The 24,832-nt window shown below is 39.7% G+C and overlaps 1 protein-coding gene across 6 annotated transcripts in view; it reads left to right on the forward strand.

The window, feature by feature from the left end:
* IWS1 (interacts with SUPT6H, CTD assembly factor 1) overlaps window positions 1-24,832 on the forward strand; it is a 48,483-nt gene that overhangs the window by 10,677 nt on the left and 12,974 nt on the right. For 4 of the 6 annotated variants that reach the window (XM_082841697.1, XM_082841698.1, XM_082841700.1 and 1 more), the window contains exons 3-9: window positions 10,255-11,326; window positions 13,088-13,277; window positions 13,822-13,879; window positions 19,210-19,307; window positions 20,451-20,601; window positions 22,300-22,382; window positions 23,852-23,981. In XM_082841697.1, the coding sequence (XP_082697823.1) occupies window positions 10,255-11,326; window positions 13,088-13,277; window positions 13,822-13,879; window positions 19,210-19,307; window positions 20,451-20,601; window positions 22,300-22,382; window positions 23,852-23,981 (1,782 nt within the window). The remainder of the gene's footprint in view (window positions 1-10,254; window positions 11,327-13,087; window positions 13,278-13,821; window positions 13,880-19,209; window positions 19,308-20,450; window positions 20,602-22,299; window positions 22,383-23,851; window positions 23,982-24,832) is intronic. The other 2 variants (XM_082841699.1, XM_082841701.1) reach the window with 1 other exon arrangement.

Below are 24,832 nucleotides of genomic sequence, written 5' to 3' on the forward strand. Positions count from 1 at the left end.
TCTTGTTGCTCACACAGGCAGTTTCTGTTGCCTGCTTTTTTCCTGGTTATGGGTCATACTTCCCAGTTTCTTTGCATGCCTTTTAATTTATTGTTGGAAACTGGACATTTTAGAGTAATTGTTTAGTGACTAGCTGGATGATTTTAGTGAATACTGTTTCCTCACCCGCAGTTTTAAATCTCTGGTGTTGCATCCTCAGAGATGTGCAGTTTGGGACATGCTCACAGTCACCTGGGATGACGGTGGTGTTAGTAGGGCTCTTTTTTGCTCTTTCTCTGACCACAGTCAGCTGTTAAAACTCCACTGATGGGGCTTCCCTGGTGGCGCAGTGGTTGGGAGTCCGCCTGCCGATGCAGGGGACACGGGTTCGTGCCCCGGTCCGGGAAGATCCCACATGCCGCGGAGCGGCTGGGCCCGTGAGCCATGGCCGCTGAGCCTGCGCGTCCAGAGCTTGTGCTCCGCGACGGGAGAGGCCACAATAGTGAGAGGCCCGCGTACTGCAAAAAAAAACAAAAAACAAAAAAAAAACTCCACTGATGGCTCTGTTATTTCCAGCCATGCCCTGTGGCATAAATTGCTCAAAAAGTTAGTCTAATCAAATTCTGGCTCCTTTGAAGGAATAATTTCTGAGGTCTGTGTTTGCTTTGTTCTGACCTCAGGATGGCTCCTCCCAGCTGTATTGTTACCTGGTTATCTCCTGCAAACTAGCTGGCCTATAGTTTATTCTGTATTTTGAATATCCTTCTAAGTGCCTTCCACCAGTCTCCAGTGTTAGTGAAAGTGCCTTAGCCTGGACGTCCCCAAGCTTGGTTACAAATGAAGTTGGTTTCTTTGGGGAAAAATTAGAAGCTATCTACTTTACTGCCTGCTTTGTCCCCAAGCAAAATCTCTGAGCCTGGGCTCTGGAGTTTGGGGTAGGGGGTGGGGAGAGGGTGACGGCAGGTTTCTTTCTGAGTGACATCCCAGTTCTAGAAGCCGAGCTCTCAGTGTGCAGTGGGGATTTGATAGCAGCCTGAGGTGCTCCTGGCTTGCCTCTCTTGGCATGGAACCACTGTCACACAAATTGGGGCAAGGGTGATCAGGGCCCCAGTATTGTCAGTGTGCTGTGCCCAAAGCAGAGCCTTCTTACTGTGATTGAGTGCTGGGCAGAAGATGGGAGCCCCCACTTGCAATTACATTTGCCTGGAACTTACCTTCAGCAGCAGGTAGCTGGAGGCAGAATGAGAAATGCTGACATTGGGCTCTTCCTGGGAAGACACCCTGCCCCTGGAAGCTAGAGGGAAAGAGTACCCTTTGTTTTTGGCTGCAACAGCCTGGAGTAGAGCCTTTCTGACTGAGCTGTGAAGTTGAAAGTGAGGAGTGGTCTTGGTTCAGATACCAGATACTTCTGCTTCTCTTACCAAATTTTTGTAGATCTTCTTGGATAGATGTTTCTTTATTCTCTCTTTGTCTTTAGGACCATTTCCAGGGGCTTTGAATAGTTGTTTTTAAATACTTTTAACCAGTTTCACTGGAGAGTGGGTCAGCAGAGCTTTTCATTTTCATATCAGAAGTCCTCATCTGGCTTCATTTTTATCTCTTCTAATCATTGGTGAAACCTCTCCATATTCCCCAATTCACATTCCAGAAGAACCCAGGATGCTTTACTTGTCTATTACCACAGTCTCTGTTCAGGGCATTTGGCTCTTTCATCTCACTGGGTCTCCTGCCTGTGTGTGTGTGTGGGTCCTGTCTGTGGCCTCCTCTGCATGGAGAGCAGCCCAGTGCTGCTTTCCTAAACAGGTGATTCTGAGTAAGCCAGCTGTTGGCATTTGGAGGCAGGCCTGTATATTGCAGGACATTTAGTATCTTGGTTCCCAAACATTAAATAAAATGGTAGTAACATATCCTCTCCAGTCATTGCCAACCAAAAATGGTCCCTCGCATTCACAAATGCCCCCTTAGGGGAGAACCCAGAGCTACCCTTAGGCTGAGAACACTGAAATGGACAAATGACATGTAGAAAGCATAAGAAAGGAAACAAGAAGGATCCAACAATATAAAAAACTAGTGATTAAAATATAAATAGAACATTTGTAAGAATGGCAATGCGTCCATTAAAATTGTTTTCAAAGAATATTTTGTGACATGGGAGAATTCAGTGTGTTACAGTCATTAAATTAATTGTGATTCTAGATCCTTGTTTACTTTTTTAAAGTAAATTAACACAAAGAAAAGATTGGGAAGAAATTCTTTGTAAAAATTAGAAATGATGGTGATCTTTGGGTTATTAAAGGTGATTTTAATTTTCTTTATACTTTCCTGTGTTGGCACATTTAAAGTCAAAGGGAGAATAGTTAGAATAACTGTCCCATCATTTTATATGGTTACCTAATTTTACTAGCATGCGTCAGATAATTTAAAATATATTTTAAAATTACAGAAAGGGCACATACAAAGGGCCATAGGAGGATGGGAGGGTGGGCTGAGTGGACTCTGAGGAACGAGTCTGACATTATTGCCAGATGGAGAAGCCGGTTAGGGGTGCGGTGATGATTCTAGCTGGAGAGAGCCGCAGGTTCAAAGGCCTAGAATTGAGAAGGACTTGTTATAGTTCAAGAATGAGTATTGTGACCTGGAAAGTGGGATAGCTTAATGGAAGATGATACTGAAGAATTGTTTGGGTTAGATGGTATAACAGCAAATCTCTCTTAGGTGATGATGATAAAATTTTGTATTTGCATAGCTCTTCAGAGTGAAAGGCAGTGTGATGGCCAAAATGTAGTTTCATATATTGGCTTTGCCACTTAGTAACCATAATGACTGTCAGCTCCTAGAAAAACTATTTCATCTCTGAGCCTTAGCTCCACCATCTTGACAGTGGGTTAAAATAATTATTATGAGGGCTAAGTAAAACTTATGTAGCAGCTCTGAAAACTGTAATAGCAGTTATGTTATGTAGGGGAGGCAAAATTTTACCCCTACCCATCTTAGGTTTTCAGCTGGAATTCTTTAACAAAAAGACATTAACAAGTGAAAAAAAACTGAGTTTATTAACATGTGCAGCATACATCACACAGGAGAAAACTCAACAGAGAGTAACTCAAAGCAGTAGCTTAGAATTCTAGTTCATATAACATCTTCAACGAAGAGTAATAATTTTGTGGAGAAGTGACAGGACAAAGGAAAGCAGTTCTAGGCTTCCAAGGGTGACAGACTGCGAAGGCAAGTATATGGGAAGAAACTCATGTAGTAAAGTTTGTGTGCTGATTGCTCTGCTGGTGTCTTTGAGCTAATGACAGTCTGTCTCCAGTAATGGGAATATCCTGCCTTTTGAAGGAAAAGGAGGGAAGGTAGAGAGAGCTACTCTTGTGTTTACTGCTTGTTAATTGCCTTCAGATCAAAATTTTTATGTCAGAGGCATATTTTGAGGGGACATAATCTGATTTCCTTTAATTATTTTACAATTAGCCTCTATAGCAATTAGGCAGATTATTTCTTAGGGGGCTAGTTAAGAGTTAATCTTTATGAGGTTGAGGCCCACTGTTTTAAAGCAAAAGAGACTTACCTTATGAAATGAAATTTAAAAATAATATTCTTAAGTTTAGGCCTGGTTTCTTAAAGAAATGTATATATAAGCAATTGCAGTAATAAGTTGATTACATATTTAAATTATTTGTTTCTAGGTTATTAACATCTTTTGGGCTAGGTTTCTAAAAGGGATATGAATATCAGGGGAGTTTTCAAGTATATTTATTCTGTGTAGAGCACTTTGAGAACTCAGAATCTTCACACAATGTTGACGGTAGGGCAGATAGGGAAAAGGGGAATGATTTTTTTTTAAATGTTTTGAATAGTCATCACTGGAAGCACATTTTTTAATAAAGCAATTTGAGCATGAATGTGACCTAGTTATAACTAGTTGCCAGTTCTAATTTTTTTGTTGTTTTACTTGAATATTCTCTTGGGGACTTCACTGGTAGTCCAGTGGTTAAGACGCCACACTTCCAGGGCAGAGGGCATGGGTTCGATCCCTGTTCTGAGAACTAAGGTCCCACATGCTGCAAGGTGCGGCCAAAAAAAATTCTCTTGAACAGTGTGAAATTAGTTGTGGATTGTGGTCAGCTGGTTTTTATTCCACAGAAATACATTGAAGGTAATAAGCATTTAAAAATACAGCTTGTCGGGCTTCCCTGGTGGCGCAGTGGTTGAGAATCTGCCTGCTTAATGCAGGGGACACGGGTTCGAGCCCTGTTCTGGGAAGATCCCACATGCCGCGGAGCGACTGGGCCCGTGAGCCACAACTACTGAGCCTGCATGTCTGGAGCCTGTGCTCTGCAACAAGAGAGGCCGTGACAGTGAGAGGCCCGCGCACCGCGATGAAGAGTGGCCCCTGCTCGCTGCAACTAGAGAAAGCCCTCACACAGAAACGAAGACCCAACACAGCCAAAAATAAATATAAATAAGTAAATTTTTTAAAAAAAGAAAACTTTAAAAAAATAAAATAAAAATACAGCTTGTAGATTTCATCTGCATAGAAAAGTAGTGTTCCCTTCCTGAGGTTCTCACAGGAAAAAAGTAGTATGTGGGACGATCGAGGAAGAGGTTGTTTGGAAATGGCACATAGTTTCTCCTTGTTTTCTGACTGTAGGCAAAGCCTAGTGGGCACAACCATCCATCTGTCATTGAAGTTGGTGGCAGCCCTGTTAGCTCCAACCTTACTTTGAATTGAGTAAAGATGGCAGTCTGCGGTCATTTGGATCTTTCCACAGAGACGTTGTGCTAATATAAGGAAAGTATTCCTATGGGGAGTAGATCAGAGCCCGTAGAAGATTCTTGTTGGCTTTTGCCGTCCTTGTTTACCCTGTTTCTTACCAGTTCTTTTGATTCCATCTACACTTCTTTTTTTTGTGTTTGGTTTCAGCCTTTGTCTTTGAGTTTACCAAATTGAGGAGAAGAACATTGTTTTGCTTTGGTTCTTTTTTGTTAAGCATTGTCTTGTGGGTTTGTTTTATTTCAGTGAATTTAATTTGAGTATCTTCTGTATACTGAAGGTAAAAGATAGTTTTTTGATCTTAAGGTCATTTATTCAAACATATTATGAAGATAAATGCGTAAAAAATCACCTTTCAGTGAGGTAGAGATACAGGATGCTATGGGGACATGTAAGAAGGAATGACTGACCAGCTCAGCCTTCATAGATGATGTATTTGAGCTGAGTCTTGAAGGGTGAATGTTTTGTAATTAATAAGATATTTTTGTTATAAATGATTAACAACATGTATTGAATGCTCACAGGCACATGCTAACTACATTACATGCATTTGGTCCTCTGAACGGCCCTCTAAGTTATAGAAACTATTTCTGACTCTGTCATATTGAGGAATTGAGGTTTTGAGGAGTTAAGAAAATTTCCCTAGATTACACAGTAGAAGGTGGCTGCGAGCTAGGGTTTGAACCCCAGGTCTTACCGACACTAAAGTCCACGTTGTGAACTGTCACATTACATGGGGCAGAGTCCATTCTACCTAGAGAGGAGGATGGAAGAGGCTTCAGGAAGGGGGTATTTTTGCCTAGTGTTGAGGTATGAAAAGGACAAGGTGAGGTAAAAGCATGGAGGTAACAGTGAAGTTAGTGGTTCCATGTGTCTGCAGTAAAATTATAATGTGCGGTTAGAATCACTTGGATTAGATGTCAAAATGCAGATTCTTCGACCTCTTCCCCAAACTGACTGTATTAATATCTGGAGGTGAGAAGCACAAAAATCTGTATGTTTTCCTCCAAAGCTCCCCAAGTTATTCTTCTGCAAAAGTTTGGGAACTGCTGCTGCAGCACATAGGGTTGATGGTGGTGAGAGGGCAGAAATGAGTCTGGAGAGGTAGGCAGGAGTTTGCTTCATCATTATAAACTTTTCTCAGAAATTATTTATTTATTTATGGCTGCGTTGGGTTTTCCTTGCTGCACACAGGCTTTCTCTAGTTGCGGCGAGCAGGGGTTACTCTTCGTTGCGGTGCGCGGGCTCTAGAGCGCAAGCTTAGTGGTTGTGACGCATGGGCTTAGTTGCGCCGCGGCCCATGGGATCTTCGCGGACCAGGGATGGAACTCGTGGCCCCTGCGTTGGCAGGTGGATTCTTAACCACTGCACCCCCGAGGAAGCCCCCATTATAAACTCTTAGGCTTTGTGTAGACATTTTCTTTTTCTAGTACTCATCAGGAATGCTTCTGTTTTTGACTGATTCTAAGATCAACCAGCTCTAAGATCAACAAAGGACACTGGTATACATCTTCATTTTGTTATATGTGTGTGTGCTTGCTGTAAAGCTGGAGTTTCTCAGAGTCAAAGCCATGCAGCATTCCAGGACCTACCCTGGATTAACAGCATTGTGTAGTAAAAACTGGATTTCCCAGATTCTTCCTTATGCTTTTAAGATGATATGTATTGACAAACTCCAAGACGAGGATTTCAAATATATCTTCTGGAACTAAGGTCCAGTAAAACATGTTTTTGAAAATGCTCCTATACATATTTCTTCATGGAATTTACTGTGTGACTTGGTGTTGAATGTTGTACCAATTTATGATGGAAGGTTGGAATGCAAGTTCAACAGTTTTGAGTTTCTTTTACTGGAAACAGCTGTCCTGAGTTGTTTGGTTCTTTACAAGGACTCCTATTTGACATTCTTATACTACTTTGTAATTTACAAATTGATGTTTGCCTTTACAGCAGTTTTATTATTTATTTTGTAATTTAAAAATGTTAATTATCTCTGTGCATGTATATTATGGCACTGGTCATAAAGAGTGTGTTACTGTTTGATTGCTGAGATAAACGATCAGATCATTCATTATGGGTAACCAGAAGTTATTTATAACTACAATGTAAATGATCATAAGAGGGAAGTGTGAGGCATTATAGACATTTCTAAAGCCTCTGAGGGCACTTAGAGTGCTCAATTTCTCTGACAGGTAAAATTAGGGATTTTTAAAAATATTATTAAGAAATAGCATTTAAATGGCAGCTTCTACTATTGATTTGTTGTACTCATATTTGACTTTTTAAAAACTGTATTTTGGATATTTTTTAAGTTTGCAATTTAGACTAATTGCTGAAACCAGTCTAAAATTTTTGAGTAGTGTTTTGATAACTTGTAAGCTTAACTCTTTTCCCAAATCCTATGATGTCTTCACCTAACTGCCTTCTTTAACTTGAGTCTGTCGACCAGTACTTTCTTACTGCAGTGATTTCCCACGTTTTCCCTACTGTGCCACACATAATGGATAGATACTCAGGATTTTATGAGACTCCTCAAAAATTGATGGGAATTCATAAGTTTCACAATCGTGAATTACATGTAATGTCCTTGTAATGGTTGCTTGTTTGGAATGCATACACCATGTGTTGGGAAGTCCAGGGTAGAGTGTAACAGATAAGTTTTGGGAAGACTACTCAGTTCATGGTATCTCTCGTTTCTTTGGGAGTGGCTCCCAGTGCTGTGCCCCTGCTCTGGCATTGAGTCACAGAGTAACGACATCCTATCTTGCCGTGGCCCATTAGATTATGTCTCCTGGGAATTTAAAATTTAGATCCTGGACACTGAAATTTAGCAACGTGAGAGCTGAGTCATGTTATTGATAGTGCTGTAGTGAAAGGTCCTTGAATTTCCTTTCCTAAGCTTCTGAGCTGCCTTGGTTCCTACCCTTCTTGAGCCTTTAGCCATTTATTCCACTTTGATTCTGGAAAGATTGTTCTTTTTTTCTGGAGCTAGCCTGAGATGATTTCTGTTGTTTGCAGCTGAGTCACACACGAACATGTTGTTAGAGTTATGTCATGTGTATGCCATGGAAAGCATTCCAAAAGCCAGTTAACAATTTCCCCTTTTGCCTCCTGCTTTAGTTGCCTCTGCTGGTACCTGTATGTTTCGTCTTCTGCCCTCAGTAATGCAGTTAACTTCTTAATTCAGTCATCACAAACTAATTCCCAATACCTGTTGTCTACACACCCTTTATAGCTTAGTCTCATATAGATCACTTCCGGTAGGCTTTCGGAATGTCACATATACCTTCATAACAGTGCATGTTATACTGTATTGTTATGGTATATTTGGCTGGCTCATTAGACAACATTTCCTTAAGGTCAGGCACTGAGACATGTTCAGCCTTGATTCCTAGCACCTTGCACGTAGTAGACATTAAACAAATACTTGTTGAGTTAATTATTCCTCACTTTAAATTATTCTCATTTAACTCTTTTTATTAAGTGAGAAAAGTAATTACTTTCTTACACAGTAAGTAGGTAAGTAAGTAATTAGTAAGAATTTACTGTGATTTTGTATATACCAGACACCATTCTGTGCTCTGAAGCACAGAGTGTGCCTTCTCAGTGAAGAAAACAGACCAAAAAATGCCTGCCTTCTTAGGGCTTACATTCTGGATAGTTAATTTTTTCATCTATATTCTTTTAAAATATAAAAGAATTAAATTCTGAAGTATGGCCAAGAGTAAGCTTCTAGCAATATATAGAGTACTATATCTTGTACTGTATCAAAAGGTTCTATGTTATTTCTCCTGTCCTAATTTAATAGATAAATGCCAGTTTCATTGGGGTAGTAGGATGTATGACTGACAGGGAATCCAGTGCTATGCTGTGAGTGTCCCGTGATAATAAAAGAAAAATATCTTTGGGAAATTTGAAAAGCTTATTATTTTAGAAAGTTTCCTGAATGTGTTATACTTGAATGAATATGTATAGCAGTTACTGTATCTTTGGAACTCTGTGCTATCAAGATGGGAATGAAATATGGAGGGGAAAAACCCTCAAACATATTTTATAAGCTTATTTTATAATTTTTTTACTCTTTCTGAAGTTGTAGACACAACATACTTAATCTTCTTTAAATGAGCCCGAAGCAAGTTAAAGTGTGGGTTTTGTGAAAACATTTTAATGCCTTTTATCTTGTCACTGTATATTCCCTTACTGCTTAATTATTTCATTGCGTGATATGGTGGGCATATACTTTATTAAAGGCTCTTTGTTCCTTGAAAATTGATCTGTGGTAAGTTCAGGAAATGTCCGTCATATATTCTAAAGAAAAATATTTGGCTCAGGGCTTCCCTCGTGGCGCAGTGGTTGAGAGTACGCCTGCTGATGCAGGGGACACGGGTTCGTGCCCCTGTCCGGGAAGATCCCACGTGCCGCGGAGCGGCTGGGCCCGTGAGCCATGGCCGCTGAGCCTGCGCGTCCGGAGCCTGTGCTCCGCAAGGGGAGAGGCCACAACAGTGAGAGGCCCGCGTACTGCAAAAAAAAAAAAAAAAAAAAAAATTTGGCTCAGTAAACTTTTAAGGGGGAAAACCTAAACACAGAAGTACTTTACTTTTTAAGCCAGAATATTAATTACCATGTTACTGAAAGTAAAGATACTATTATAGAAGGGAAAAAATTCCCCACATTCTAGTTATTAGTATTTTGGTATGTTTAGTTTTATATATTTTTCTCTGCATTTAAAAAACATAGCTATAATATCAAATTTGTACCCTAGAGTTTTCAGATTACTTCATATGACATTATTTGTTAGTATAGCTAGATTAGTCAGTGTTTTCCCTAAAACTTAAACTTTTGTGCCAGGGTTACTGGATATATGTCCCAAGACTGCTGTAAGCCTCAGTTTTCTTATCATGAAAAATACTCTCGTGAGGAGTAAACTAGCAGGAGAGACCCTACCATGGTATTTGGCTCTATTAATTGCTCCTCTGCTCCTCTCCTTATTTGTTCAGATTCACTCGGGAGAATGTGCCCCAAGTATAATTTGGCCCTTTAAATAAAGTAAAGTTTTATAGTTCTCTTCCTTAAAAGAACTTTAACGTTATAAAACCCAAGAATGTTCCTTTTTTAAGAGAACTTGGGTACATGTTTGCTTGTATGTACTTAAAGAATATATTTAGGAGCTAGAATTATATGAGAAAGTTAAGGTTTATTTTTTGTTGTTGTTTAATCTAGCTTTTCAAAGTATAAGGTACCGTAGAGTAATCTGGGGGTCTGTGCTTTACAGATTCATGAAGGCAGGTTATCGTTCCTCATTTTGGGATCTAAACCATGCTACCATTTCACAGATGAATGGCCTTTTTAAAAGTGGGATGTTTCTATATACGTATAGGATGAGAATTCTACATTTAAGCATGCGTATTCCTGCTTTTTTTTTTAAGGCTGAAAATTTTTAACATTTTTACTACCAAAGGTTTTTTTGCACTTTCCTAATTTTTTCTCCCTTGATTTTTCAGAATGAACCTAGTGATCGAGAAGATGGTCTCAACAAAAGACATCATGTGACAGACTCTGAGAACGATGACCCCTCAAATCTTAATGCCAGTGACTCTGAGAGTGAGGAGCTTCAAAGGCAAAAGGACAGCGACTCTGAATTTGAAGGGCATGCAGAGCCTCCTGCGAGTGATTCTGAAAACGAGGATGCCAATCACCATGGGAGCGACTCTGAGAATGAGGAGCCCAGGAAGCTACCTGTGAGCGACTCTGAAAACGAGGAGCTGCTTAATGGGCACGCAAGCGACTCCGAAAATGAAGATGTTAGGAAGCCCCCTGCCAGCGATTCAGAGGTCGAAGAGCTCCCCAAAAGTCCTGCCAGTTACTCGGAAACAGAGGATGCTCTAAAACCCCAAGTCAGTGACTCTGAGAGTGAGGAGCCCCCAAGACACCCAGCCAGTGACTCGGAAAATGAGGAGCTTCCCAAGCCTCGAGTTAGTGACTCTGAAAGTGAGGAGCTGCCCAAGCCTCGGATCAGTGACTCAGAAAGCGAGGACCCGCCAAGGCAGCAAGCCAGCGACTCGGAAAATGAGGAGCTTCCCAAACCCCGAATTAGTGATTCGGAAAGCGAGGACCCCCCAAGGCACCAAGCCAGTGACTCGGAAAACGAGGAGCTTCCCAAACCCCGAATTAGCGATTCGGAAAGCGAGGACCCGCCAAGGCACCAAGCCAGTGATTCTGAAAATGAGGAGCTTCCCAAGCCCCAAGCCAGTGACTCTGAGAGCGAGGAGCCTCAGAAGGGGCCTGCCAGCGATTCAGAAGCCGAGGCTGCCCCCAGACACAGACAGAAGCCGGAGTCTGATGAGGACAGTGACGGGGAGAATAAGAGAGAGGACACAGAAATGCAGGCTGACCCCTTTCATTCAGATGCCCATGTAGACAGGAAGCGGTTCAACAGTTCTGACAGCGAGGAGGAAGAACCAAAAAGGCCCAAAATTGACAGCGATGAGGATGAAGAAAAAGAGGGGGTGGAGGAGAAAGTGGCAAAGCGGAAAGCTGCTGTGCTTTCTGATAGTGACGATGAAGAGAAAGCATGTAAGGGATTATTTTGGGCTGTTTATCCTTAGCTTTACTTTTATTTATTTATTTATTTATTTGGCTGCATCGGGTCTTAGTTGAGGCACACGGGCTCTCTAGTTGTGGGACGCAGGCTCCATAGCACACGGGCTCAGTAGTTGCGGCACGTGGGCTTGGTTTCCCCATGGCATGTGGGATCTTAGTTCCCTAATCAGGGATTGACCCTGTGTCCCCTGCATTGGAAGGCAAATTCTCCACCACTGGACCACCAGGGAAGTCCCTCCATAGCTTTACTTGTTGTCTAAGCTTATAACTATGAAGCATTGTTTCTTTTCCTGGAATGTTAGGTCTGTATTCTCTTATTCAACTTGATGTTCTAAAATATCACCAGGACACTGGTTTTCATTGGCAAGTGTTTCGGTTTTTTGTTTTGGTGTTTTTGGCTGCACCATGTGGCTTGTGGAATCTTAGTTCCCCCACCAGGGATTGAACTCATGAGGTTGGCAGTGAAAGCCTGGAGTTCTAACCACTGGACCACCAGGGATTTCCCTCATTGGCAAGTCTTAATATTAAATTTCCTTTGTTGTTCTAGCAGCATTTGTTAAGTTCTGACTGCCTCGAAATGATAAACTAGACTGCATTGCAATGGCAATATGAAAGATTTCTATGAAAATATAAATTTTTTAAAAGATTTTTTATTTATTTATTTTTGGCTGCATCAGGTCTTAGTTGCGGCGTGTGGGATCTTTCGTGCAGCTCGCAGGCTCTTCGTTGTCCACGGGCTTCTCTCTAGTTGTGGCTTGCAGATTTTCTCTCCCTAGTTGTGACGCACAGACTCCAGGGTGTGTGGGCTCTGTAGTTGTGGTGCGCGGGCTCCAGAGTGCATGGGCTCTGTAGTTTGCAGCATGCGGGCTCTAGTTGAGGTTTGCGAGCTCAGTAGTTGTGGCATGAGGGCTTAGTTGCCCCGTGTGGGATCTTAGTTTCCTGACTAGGGATCAAACCCACTTCCCCTGCATTGTAAGGCGGATTCTTTACCACTGGACCACCAGGGAAGTCCTTTTTTTTTTTACTGGAAAGGGTAAAGTTTCAAAAGAATACTTTTACATGAAAACCCAACCTTATCCAGAGTTAACTGTGGTCTCTTGGACAGCTAATGCACTACATCCCATCTAGACAGTGACTGAGCTCTCGTGGGTACCTGTCTTCAGTTGTTAAACATTGTTGAATGCCCAAATTCAAGGAAGTTTCCGAGGGACTCTATTTAGAGACTCCATGTCTCCACAAAATATTCCAATCTTTACTACTTGATTACTTTTTTATGAAACATCTTTTTGGGAAAAGGCATTTCTTTATAACCCGACAGTTGTTAAAGGAGAAGGGAAAAGAGCACCACATGTGCAGTTTACTTAGATGAGAAATTCCAGATTGAGCAGTGATGGATGACTGAGGAACATGGGGATTCCACAAAAGAATATCCAAGCCTTTAGAGTTCTGCTAATATTAGGCAGCAGAGAAGGGATTCTACTCTTATTTTCTCTGTTCCCCCAAACGAAAGGTAGCTATTGATGCCAGTCTTCATCTTTTGGCCACTCTTTCCTATATAGCAGATAATTGTAAGATGACTCTGCATCTTTTAGCTATTTATTTATTTTTTATTCTAAACTGTGTATCATGAGGCCTTTGGTTTTGGCCACATATTGACATTTTAGAGCACCTGTTGTACTTAGTAATACAGTGACTGTGATGGAGTAAGATTAATGATGATTTTTTTTTCAACAGCAGCAAAGAAGAGTCGTGTTGTCTCTGATGCAGATGACTCTGACAGTGATGTTATGTCAGACAAATCAGGCAAAAGAGAGAAGACGATAGCATCTGACAGTGAAGAAGAAGCAGGGAGAGAATTGTCTGATAAGAAAAATGAAGAGAAGGACCTGTTTGGGAGTGATAGTGAGTCAGGGAATGAAGAAGAGTAAGTGGCAGTGTAACCTGAACTTCCCAGGGTTCATACAAGGCAGTAGAGAGGGGTTTGTCTTTCAGGGTTTTTAAACTTGTATTAAAATTCCGTGTTGAGGTGTAATACAATATACCCTGCCTAATTTCATGACCTTGGGGGATTCAGGATTTTAGGTCCTGAACTATTGCTGCATGCTACAACATGGATGAACCTCAAAAATATTATCTTAAGTGAAAGAAGTAAAGAGGACATGTTATCTGATTCCACTTATGTGAGGTTCAAGAACAGGCAAAACTAATCTGTGGTGGTGGAAATCAGAGTGGTGGTTGCCTCTGGGATGTTGATAGGGGGGACTGACTAGAAAGGGCCACAAGGGAACTTTCTGGGGAGATGGAACTGTTCTGTTAGGGTAAGGGTTACGTGAATGTGTCAAAACCCATTGAGATGGACACTTGAGATCTGCATGTTTTACTGTTATTAAATTATACCCTATTAGAAAAATATTTTGATTCCTATGCAAATGAGAAGAAAGCAAATGAAAGTTTTTTATATTTTCTAGAAATCTTATTGCAGACATATTTGGAGAATCTGGTGATGAGGAGGAGGAAGAATTTACAGTAAGTATTAGACGGAAAGATTTCCTCTTTGATTATGCTATGCTTTTTTTGTTTTTATGGCAGTGGGTGTCTAGTAGGAGATTCCAATAAGTAGAAATAAATAGCTATGATGTATCCAGTAGAAAAATCTAGAACAAAGGTATTCGGAAAGTGAAATAAAGGGGTCTACAAAGACATAAAAGGAAAATAACGGGCAAAATTGAATTAAAGGGAGGAAGGAACACATTAAGAGACAATGAAACGCGCTTTATGATGCTAAAGAGAAAGAATCACAGCAGTTACGGAGCATCTGATGATAGCAATGGCCCATGAGGTAATTTGGACCAGCCCTTCTGCTAAGGACAACTACAGAAGCTAGACAAAATGTTTAAAAAATCTGCTCATCATCATAAGAACGAGGTAACAAAGAATTACTAAGCCAAAAACCAGCAAAAGGTAGAAACCTAAAGAGGTAAGCTCAGCATTTAGAACTGCTTTTTCTGGGATGTTCATCTGCTCAAGCTGAGAGGCTAAATTTATTTTTGATTGCCTCAAGGCTTAAGAGAGAAAACTGGAAGGTCGGGGCCTGCTGAGGTTAGGGGACCCTGAAAGCCCCATGCTCTGGATTGAGACTGCTAGGATTAAGGGTGAACTGGAAGTTAGAATAGCCTTTGCTCAGATTTTAGGCCATCTTTGAGTCATCTAGCAACATAGAGAACCTCAGTCTCAGAAGTTTTTTTGTTTTTTTTTTTAACATCTTTATTGGAGTATAATTGCTTTACAGTGGTGTGTTAGTTTCTGCTTTATAACAAAGTGAATCAGTTATACATATACATATGTTCCCATATCTCTTCCCTCTTCCGTCACCCTCCCTAAGTCTCAGAAGTTTGATTGCAGTGATTCTTAAACCATTGGCTGGCTCTCAGCCACCTGACATATGCAAACAGAAATCCTTTCAGGACAAAAGTAACATCATCACAGACCTCCAATTATTTCTGTAGTTTTTCAAATACACAGTACACACTTATCTGTAACATTTAAAAAGAAACAATAGTAACAGCAGATAACAGAAATAGACCTAGGGGCTCTAGATATAGGAATTTTAGATATTGCCTTTAATATATATATGTTTAGCAAGGTAAAGGATTGAAAAGTTTCTTAGAGCAAACAGTTTTTTTTAAAATACCTGAAAAAGAACCAAGTAGAAATTCTGGGACTTTGAAAATACAGTAACTGAAATTAAAAACTTGGTGGTTGAGTTTAACAACAGATTAGACGTATTTGAAAAGAAAATGAGTGAACTGGAAGGTAAGTTAGAAAGAACTATGTAGAGGGAGTTCCCTGGTGGCACCGTGGTTAAGACTCTGCGTTCCCAATGCAGAGGGCCCAGTTTCAATCCCTGGTCAGGGAACTAGATCCCATGTGCATGCCACAACTAAGAGTATGCATGCCACAACTAAGGAGCCCACCTGCTGCAACGAAATAAATAAATAGAAGGAACTAAGGAGCCCGCCTGCTGCAACCAAGACCTGCCACAACTAACTAAATAAATAGAAGGAACTATGTAGAATGAAGCATTGATATTAGTGTGGAAAATGTAAAAAATAAAACATAAATTATGCATGAGAAGGTTTAACAAAGTGACTTGGAATCCCAGAAGGAGAGGGGAGGAAATGTATATGTATATATATCAGAAACAATATTTAAAGAAATGATTCATAAAGCCATAGAGTCTAGAAGTTCTACAAATTGCAAGCAGGATAAAAACAAAGCAATCTACACTTAAATATTGGGTTGGCCAAAAAGTTCGTTCGGGTTTTTCTGTAACTTTTTTAAAAAAAATTAATCATTATTTACTTCTGGTTGCACTGGGTCCCCACTGCTGCGCACGGGCCCTCTCCCCGTTGCAGCAAGCGGGGACCACTCTTTGCTGAGGCGTGGGGCCTCTCACTGTGGTGGCATCTCCTGCCGCGGAGCATGGGCTCCAGGCGCGCGGGCCCCAGCAGCTACGGCACACAGGACCAGCAGTTGTGGCCCGCGGGCTCCAGAGTGCAGACTTAATAGCTGTGGTACCCAGGCCCAGCTGCCCCGCAGCACATGGGATCTTCCTGGACCAGGCCCCGTACCCGTGTCCCCCGCACCGGCAGGCGGGCTCCCAACCACTGCACCACCAGACAAGCCCGTAACTTTTTTTTAAATTAATTAATTTATTTGGCTGGGCCGGGTCTTAGTGGTGGCACGCGGGATCTTTAGTTGTGGTATGCAGGATATTTAGTTGCGGCACGCGGACTCTCAGTTGCGGCATGCATGTGGGATCTAGTTGCCTGACCAGGGATCGAACCCGGGCCCCCTGCATTGGGAGCGTGGAGTCATAACCAGTGGACCACCAGGGAAGTCCCTTTCTGTAACATCTTAAAGAAAAACCTGAATGAACTTTTTGGCCAACCCAATACACCACAGGAAAATTACAAGAAACCAAAGAAAACAGGAAAGTCTTTAAAGCAGCCAAAGGGGAAAAGATATTACATTCAGAGAGGCAACTGTTATTTTAATAGCTAACTTCTCAACAGAAGTAATAGAATCCAATAACTGCAAACTTAAAAGTTCTTTTATATTCAGTAAAAATTCTTTTCAGGAATGAAGATTCCCTGCTTATTTCATCTTACCAAAATGCCAACTGAAGGAAATACTAAAGGCAGAAAGAAAATCTCAGGTGGAAGGTCAAGGATGCAGGAAGGGAAAAAGAGCAACAAAAGCGTGTGGCTAGGTCTAAATGTGTAATGACCATCCAAAACAGAGTCACGTCTGGTGTGGTTTAAAATGCATATGAAATTAAAACATGACAGCAGTGACAGATTGGGTGTTTACATGGAATTGAAATGTTCACAGGTCTTTGCAAATGTATGTAAAAGTACATTAGTAGTCTTTGGTAAGTTAGGATGTGCATTGTAATCTCTAAAAAGACTAATGGAATGTGTAACTTCCAACCTAATAGAGAGGGAAGAATGAAATAATAGAAGCTAGTCAATCCAAAAGAAAGCAAGAAAAGAGAAAAAGAAATATAGAACAGGGGGACGTTTAGAAAGTAATACATAGTAAGATAGCAGATATAAACTTTGATAATATCAGAAATCACACTGAAATATATTAAGTGCTCCAATTAAAGGACAAATTAAAGACTGGATTTTAAAAACCAGCTATATATTAATTTTGAAATTCATCTGAAACAGAAGATAGAGTTGAAAATAAAAGGATGGAAAAAGGTACTCTCTCCGAACACTAGCCAAAAGAAAACTGGTGTAGCTTATATGAATATCAACGACGTAGACTTTAAGGCAAAAACCATTGTTCGAGATAAAGAGGGTCCCCTTATATTGAAAAAAGGGTTTAAAATTGTACCTAGCCGTGTACCTAGTAATATGGCTTTAAATATGTATAAGCAAAACAAAAATTGACAGAACTGCGAAGAGAATGAACAGATCTGTAATCTAAGTGGAATGTAAACAATGGAATAATCAAGACCAAAAAACCAGGAAAGATAGAAAAGAGAAATGTCTCTTTTTATATAATCCAGATATAAGCCCTTTGGAGATTATAAAAGATAAAAATATCTTCTGTTCAGTGGCTTGCATTTTCAGTTTTTAAATGGAGTCTTTGATGAGCAAATTTCTTAATTTTAGTGTAAATCAACTTTACCAGTCTTTTCGTTTATGTTGAAAGTTTTTTGAATTGTAAGAAATTTTTGCCTATCCCCAAGGTTATAAAAATATTCTCCTGAGTTATTCTTTCGAAGCTTGATTATTTTATCTTTTTCATTTAGTTATATTGTCCACCTGGAATGGGCTTTTGTGTGCAGTATATATGAGATAGTCAAGATTTCCGCCCCCCGTTTGTAGTATCTAGTTGAATCAGACTATCCTTTTCTACTATTCTGCCATCTTTGTCATAAATCGAGTATGTATATATTTTCTAATCTGTTTCTGAAGTATCTTTTCTGTTCCATTGGTCTATCCTTGCACCATTAATGCATAACCCTTGATATTTGGTTATTTATGTCCTTTAAGGTTGTTATTCTCTAAGATTGTCTTGGCTTTTCTTGGTTCTTTGTATTTCCATATAAAATTTAAATCAAGCTTTTGCCAAATGTACAAACTATAGACAACATTTTCTGAATGCAATGAAATTAAAAATTAGTAACAAAATTAGCACATAAAAGCACCCTTGCCACCCCCAAATTTAAAACTTACTTGTTAAATAGTTCTTGTGTTAAAAAAAAAGTCAGTACTTTCATTACTAAAGCAAGAGAGGATGAAAGTAGGTGAATTTAGAGTCTAATTCAAGATGGTAGAAAAATAGTAAATAAACCTAAAGAAAATAGAAAAGAATTCATTCAACAGATATTCGAGAGCTTGTATGCCAGAGATTGTTTGGACATTGCCCTCATGGGGCTTATACTCAGTTAAGCAACATTTTACAAGCATAAGATATGTTTCTCTAGTGTGGAGAGTGGACATCAACTTGATTATGGGTTCAGTTCAGTGTAGAAAACAGCATACTAGGGGAACCATTGGGGAGGCCTTTCTAAGTATAACATGAAAGTTGGAAGCTATAAAGAAAAGACTGACCATTTAAATTACATAAAAAATTAAAAATTATACCCAGAAAACATTACCATAAACAAAATCAAACTGTACAGATGTCAGGATTGTGCAGTTCCCGTCATGTAGCAAGGTCTAATTTCCCTAATTTTTAAAGAGATTTTCCATACCAATAAGACAAAGATCCAATGGAAAACTGGCCATAGGATATTGAGAGTTCACAGAGAAATAGCAACAGATGGCTTTGAAACATGAGAAATGCCCAGCTTTACTCATAATAAGAGGATGCAAAGAAAGCTACAGAGATGCCTTTTGTTTTTTTCAGTCCAGAGATTGCAAATATTAATGCTTGATAACCTGCCGTAGTAGTGGGAAGGTGAGGAAACAGGTGAATTTGTGCTTTCCTGGAAGGAGAGTTAATTTGGTGTAACCTCTATGAAGACAGTTTGCAGATGTTTCTCAAAATTTCAAATACACATACCTAAATATCATCAGGGAAATGTTTAAATTATGGTTGCAGTTATTTGGTGAAATCATCTAAAGCCTTAAAAATGAAGAAGGAGGCAAAAAAACTAATAACACTAAGGGCTAGGGTGGGAGGGAGGTTTTTTTGCTATATGTCTTTTGATATCTTCTTAATTTTTATTCTTTATGAATGTATTACTTTAAAAATGCAAAAAATTAAGAGCAGTTACATAGAAGAGAGTCTGTAATGAGGTTGCGGTAACTCCAGCTAACTTACCCTTCCTTTAGGGTTTTAACCAAGAAGATTTGGAAGAAGAAAAAAGTGAAACACAGGTAAAAGAAGCAGAAGATTCAGATTCTGATGATAACATAAAGAGAGGAAAACAGTAAGTTTGTTTTATTTTTTAAAAAAGGACTTTATTAAAGAGAACTTTAAAAATGAAGGTAGAGACTAACGAACTTTGTTTTTCTTATTTTGGTTCCTGATTAAGTGTAGGAAAGAATCTTCCATTTTTGTTCTCCCATCTACTTCTCTGTATACAGTGCTGTCCAAAAATTATTTGCTGTTGTTATTTTTCTGTCATTTGCCCTATGCTCAGCTGTCTTAATTTGTGGGGCTATATGGTTGCCAGGCTTTTAATTTATATCTCACCAAGTAAGTTCTTCTGAAAAATAACCTAATAAAAACTTTTTTTGAGAGAGAGAGAGAAAGCTGATTTGGGGGTCCCAGGGGGGATGTTTTAGATACAAAATATTCCTTGATTGTATTTCACATAGTTTTGTTGAGATGGTTGGAATCTATGTTCAGAAGAATCTAGTGTCATGAAAGGTGACAAACATAGAATGAATTGTTAGTTACTGTTTATAATGATGATGCTTTAATTCCTAGTGACATGCAAGAATTAAGCTGAATGAGTTTGGCAGTACCTTTGGAAATTAAATTATAAACCATATCATCTTATTTATATGATAGAGGCAGAGAGCATATTAGCTCCTCGTTAAGTGTAAAGATTCAGATGAAAGCTACAAAGTCTTTTTGAGGCTCTTAGCAGATTTGTAGATCTCCATCTTTATCTCAGTCACATTATGTTTTGAGAGTTATACTTCTTGTCACTAAAAAACAGCAGGTTTTTTTCCCCTACTTATTCTGTATAAGACAAAAATATTCAGATAATTGAAAACCACTCTTTCCCCCCGCAAAAAGGCAATGCAACTAAAACTGAACCATGGAGTGGCAGGCAAAACTTGAAATTTGAAATGTTCTTTTTCAGGCTAACACATGTAAGCATGAACATAGTGTATGAAGGTGTAGGGCTATTAGTATTTAATGTGTAACCATTGGGAAGTTGAGCATAAAATTTATGATCACTTGTTCTTTTAAAAGCCATTTTAAAAGTACTTGCACTTTAAAAGAAAGTAGCACTTCACTGAGTTAGAATTAAGAAAGTTGGTGGTTCTTAACTGTCATAAAAGAAAATGTATATTTAAAAGGGAATTTATATTTCACTTAATTTTGGGTTACTGCTTAGCATGGACTTTCTGTCGGACTTCGAGATGATGTTGCAGCGGAAAAAGAGCATGAGTGGCAAGCGCAGGCGTAACCGTGATGGTGGTACTTTTATTAGTGATGCCGACGACGTTGTGAGCGCCATGATTGTCAAGATGAATGAAGCTGCTGAGGTGAGATAGGTCACTTCTAGCTTCATCTTTCTTTCTCCCACATAATTGATTATGTGGCCTTTTTTGTTTTGTTTGTTTGCGAGGCATGTGGGATCTTAGTTCCCAGACCAGGGATCGTACCTGCGTCCCCTGCATTGGAAGCATGGAGTCTTAACTGCTCGACTGCCAGGGAAGTCCCTGTTTTGTTTTGTTGTTTTCGCCATGCAGCTTATGAGATCTTAGTTCTCCTACCAGCGATTGATCCCAGACCCTTGGCAGTGAATGTGCAGAATCTTAACCATTGGACCACCAAGGAATTCCGGCCATTTTTTTTTTTACACTTAATCCTTGCTTAAACTACATTAAAGATACTTTGTTTTTGTTTTTTTTTATAATAAGCATTTACTGTTCTAAATTTTAAGCATGGAAATTATTTTATTTTATTTTATTTTATTTTTTGCGGTACGAGGGCCTCTCACTGTTGTGGCGTCTCCCGTCGTGGAGCACAGGCTCCGGACGCGCAGGCTTAGCAGCCATGGCTCACGGGCCCAGCCGCTCCGCGGCGTGTGGGATCTTCCCAGACCGGAGCACGAACCCATGTCCCCTGCATCGGCAGGCGGACTCTCAACCACTGCGCCACCAGGGAAGCCCCAATAATTTTAATTTTTAAGTAGTGTGTTTTAGGAAAAAAGTGAAAAGACTAAGTATTAAGTAAAATGGGCCTTTTTAGCTGAATTGGTTTGCTGGTTTTATGGGGGAGTGATCTTGTTCTCAGGTTCTGCTAGTTTACCACAAAGTGATGTTTCTTCACATACAAAAAATTATAAACTCATATTTATTATGTTATAAACCTGTGTCATTCTTTTGTCTCTGATCAAATGATTGCATTTAACTCACTGCATTTAAAAATTCTGCTCAAATTGTAAAAATTGCCCAAGTATTATGTTTAAAAACGAGTCCTGCTCTTTTAGAGACACTTGCTGAAGTATTTATAATCCAATGACGTGTGTCTAGGATTTGTTGCAAAATTATTCAAGGGTGAAGGGAAAAGTAGCTAGAGAGATAGCTAAATAAGACTGGCCATGTGTGTTTAATTGTTGAAATGTACATGACAGGAGTGTATTATTTTGTTTTGTATGTCTGTAGAATTTAAAATTTTCTATAATTAAAAAAGTAGGGGGAATTCCCTGGTCACCCAGTGGTTAGGACTCTGTGCTCTCATTGCCGAGGGCCCGGGTTCGATCCCTGGTTGGGGAACTAAGATCCCATAAGCTGTGTGGCCTGGCAAAAAAAAAAAAAAAAAACTAGGGAAAAAATACCCAAGCAAATACTAAAACTCTTCTTTAATAACATATTCCTTTTTCTTTCTTACAGGCCCCATAGCTGCAAAATTATTCTTGATGATAAACCAAATTTTTCCATGTATAATTTGTACCTTGAATGAACTCTGAAAACTTGATAGTTATGCCAATATTTTAAATGAAAATTGTTCCTCTCGATTTGTAGTTGTTAAAACTAGTTATTCTAATAGTTTTGTGGGTTTTGGCTCTGCAGAAAGTCTATTCTTTATGTAATTATTCTTTCTTGTAGGAAAAACTGTGTCTCAGAGAAATTGCTGCTTTATTATATTTAAAGTTTAGAATTATAGTGGTTATAATTCACTATTAACAATTGCCCTTTTTTCCTTTTTTTTTTTTCAATCTTTTTCTTCCTGGATAGGAAGACAGACAGTTGAATAATCAAAAAAAGCCAGCACTGAAAAAATTAACATTATTACCTACTGTGGTCATGCACCTTAAGAAGTAAGTATTCTGTTTTCTTGGAAAAGTGTTTCCATTTATTTATTTATTTACTTACTTATTTATTTATTGACTACATTGGGTCTTCGTTGCTGCACGCGGGCTTTCTCTAGTTGCAGCGAGCAGGGGCTGCTCTTCATTGCGGTGTGCTTGCTTCTCATTGCCGTGACTTCTCTTGTTGTGGAGCATGGGCTGTAGGTGCGCAGGCTTTAGTAGTTGTGGCTCGCGGGCTCTAGAGCCCAGGCTCAGTAGTTGTGGCGCACGGGCTTAGCTGCTCCACGGCATGTGGGATCTTCCCGGACCAGGGATCAAACCCGTGTCCCCTGCATTGGCAGGCGGATTCTTAACCACTGCGCCACCATGGAAGTCCGAAAAAGTGTTCCCTTTTAATGGAATGATATGCAAGCTATGTACTAGTATTCTAGAGAGATTAAAGAATGATTGCCTTCTGTCAACCTACAGAAAAATAATAATGAACAGAATTTCCTAGATTATTACTTCATCGCAAATTTTTCTTACACTTTGATGCATGATGCAAACAGAACAAATAGCAAACTGATATTAATGAAAGAAAAACTTGGAAACCACTTATTTTGTTCTTTATAGACTGTTTAGAGTCTGGTAAAATTGCATCTTTTTTCCCAATGTGATTGAGAACAGAGCAAAAATGCTGGGAGACTACTTGAAGCACATATTGAATAAGACTCATGTGTCTTTTTATATCATGAATTATGTCACGGGTCCTTCTGCAGGTTCTTTTCATTGGTTTGCTCACATTCCTGAGCAACTTTGATTTCTCCTTGAACTCAGCAGTAGCCTTCTTTTGATGGCTAAAGAAGTGCATTAGTACACCAATGAGCCAGCCATATGGTCTAGGACTTTCTACTAGAAGATTGCTACCTCTATCCCAACAGAAAAAATTATCTGTGCCAGATTTCATATATATAATGTCATGTTCCCTGTTGTCATAATTGATTCTAGTACATAAAATGGAATTTGAATAGTATCAGTATTCATTGGGATTTTTTTTCTGCTAGGAGAATGGTATTCTCCCTGGTGTCCTGCAAAGAATAGCACAGTTCTGGGTTCTGTCTTACTTGAAACAGTTTGAGGATCACTATTCTCATAGATAAAACATTTTTTTTTTCTTAGCTGTAATAATTAAAGCTCATTATTCTTACAGCCTGTACCATTCATATCAGCATTACCTTTTGCAATTTGGTGGGGTTTTTTTCCTTTAACACATCATCTTTACCTATCAAGTCTGTTTGTTTCTTGAAAATAGGAACTAAATTTCATATTGGCTGTTGAAGTCTATGAATAGGTGCTCAGTAAATAATGTATATGAGTCAGTTTTTAAAAGCAGTTTTTGGAAACATCACTAAATCTGTAAGAAAATCCAAAGGAAGCTACAATAGAATCAACATTCATAGACTTGATTTTTTTTTTTTTAATTCTTCCTCTTATTACAGGCAGGACCTTAAAGAAACGTTTATTGACAGTGGTGTGATGTCTGCCATCAAAGAATGGCTCTCCCCTCTACCAGATAGGAGTTTGCCGGCACTAAAGATTCGAGAAGAGCTGTTGAAGATTCTGCAAGAGGTCAGAGGCAGATAATCTGACTTGTTTGCTCTTCATTAGTTATCTACTGTGGTTTGTATTATCATAACCTCTGTATTTTGCCATATATTTGTATATTCTCTCTGCCACAGCCTATCCGAAGAGGAGTTTTATTAGGTGTGTTTATTAGGAACATACCAAATAAAATGAGCATAAAAGGAAGGCCTTTGGGCTTCCCTGGTGGCGCAGTGGTTGAGAGTCTGCCTGCCAATGCAGGGGACACGGGTTTGTGCCCCGGTCCGGGAAGATCCCACATGCCACGGAGTGGCTAGGCCCGTGAGCCATGGCCACTGAGCCTGGGCATCCAGAGCCTGTGCTCCGCAACGGGAGAGGCCACAACAGTGAGAGGCCCGTGTACCACAAGAAAAAAAAGGAAAGCCTTTTAAAACTTCGTGTGACTGTGGTATTGAAGGAAAAAAGATCTTGGAGTAGCTCTGGTTTATCTGAGAAGAGTAGTCTAGTAGTGGGCATGTTGTAGGGAGGCACTTGAAGTAGAAAGAGCACCAGCTTCAGCATCAGATAAGCATGCATTTGAATCTTGATCTGGGCCACCTTTATGTGGCTGAGACACCTTGGGCAAGCTACTTAACTTCTGAAGGAATTCCCGAGGAACCTGCTACGTGCCAGGTGTTTTTTAAATATATAGGTTCATTTATTCCTCACAACAAACCTGCAAGGTAGGTGTATTATCTCCATTTTACAGATGAGGAAATTAAGACTCAGAGAAGTTAAATGACTTGTCCAAGGTCACATAGCTAGCAGATGGCTGTGGTTGGGTTCAGACTTAGGTCTGTTTGGTTCAGAGGCCTGAGAGGACCCTTGATTTATTAAGC

The sequence above is a fragment of the Leucopleurus acutus genome (genome assembly GCF_964270905.1).
Source record: "Leucopleurus acutus genome assembly, chromosome: 6".
In the NCBI taxonomy this organism is placed as follows: domain Eukaryota; kingdom Metazoa; phylum Chordata; class Mammalia; order Artiodactyla; family Delphinidae; genus Leucopleurus; species Leucopleurus acutus.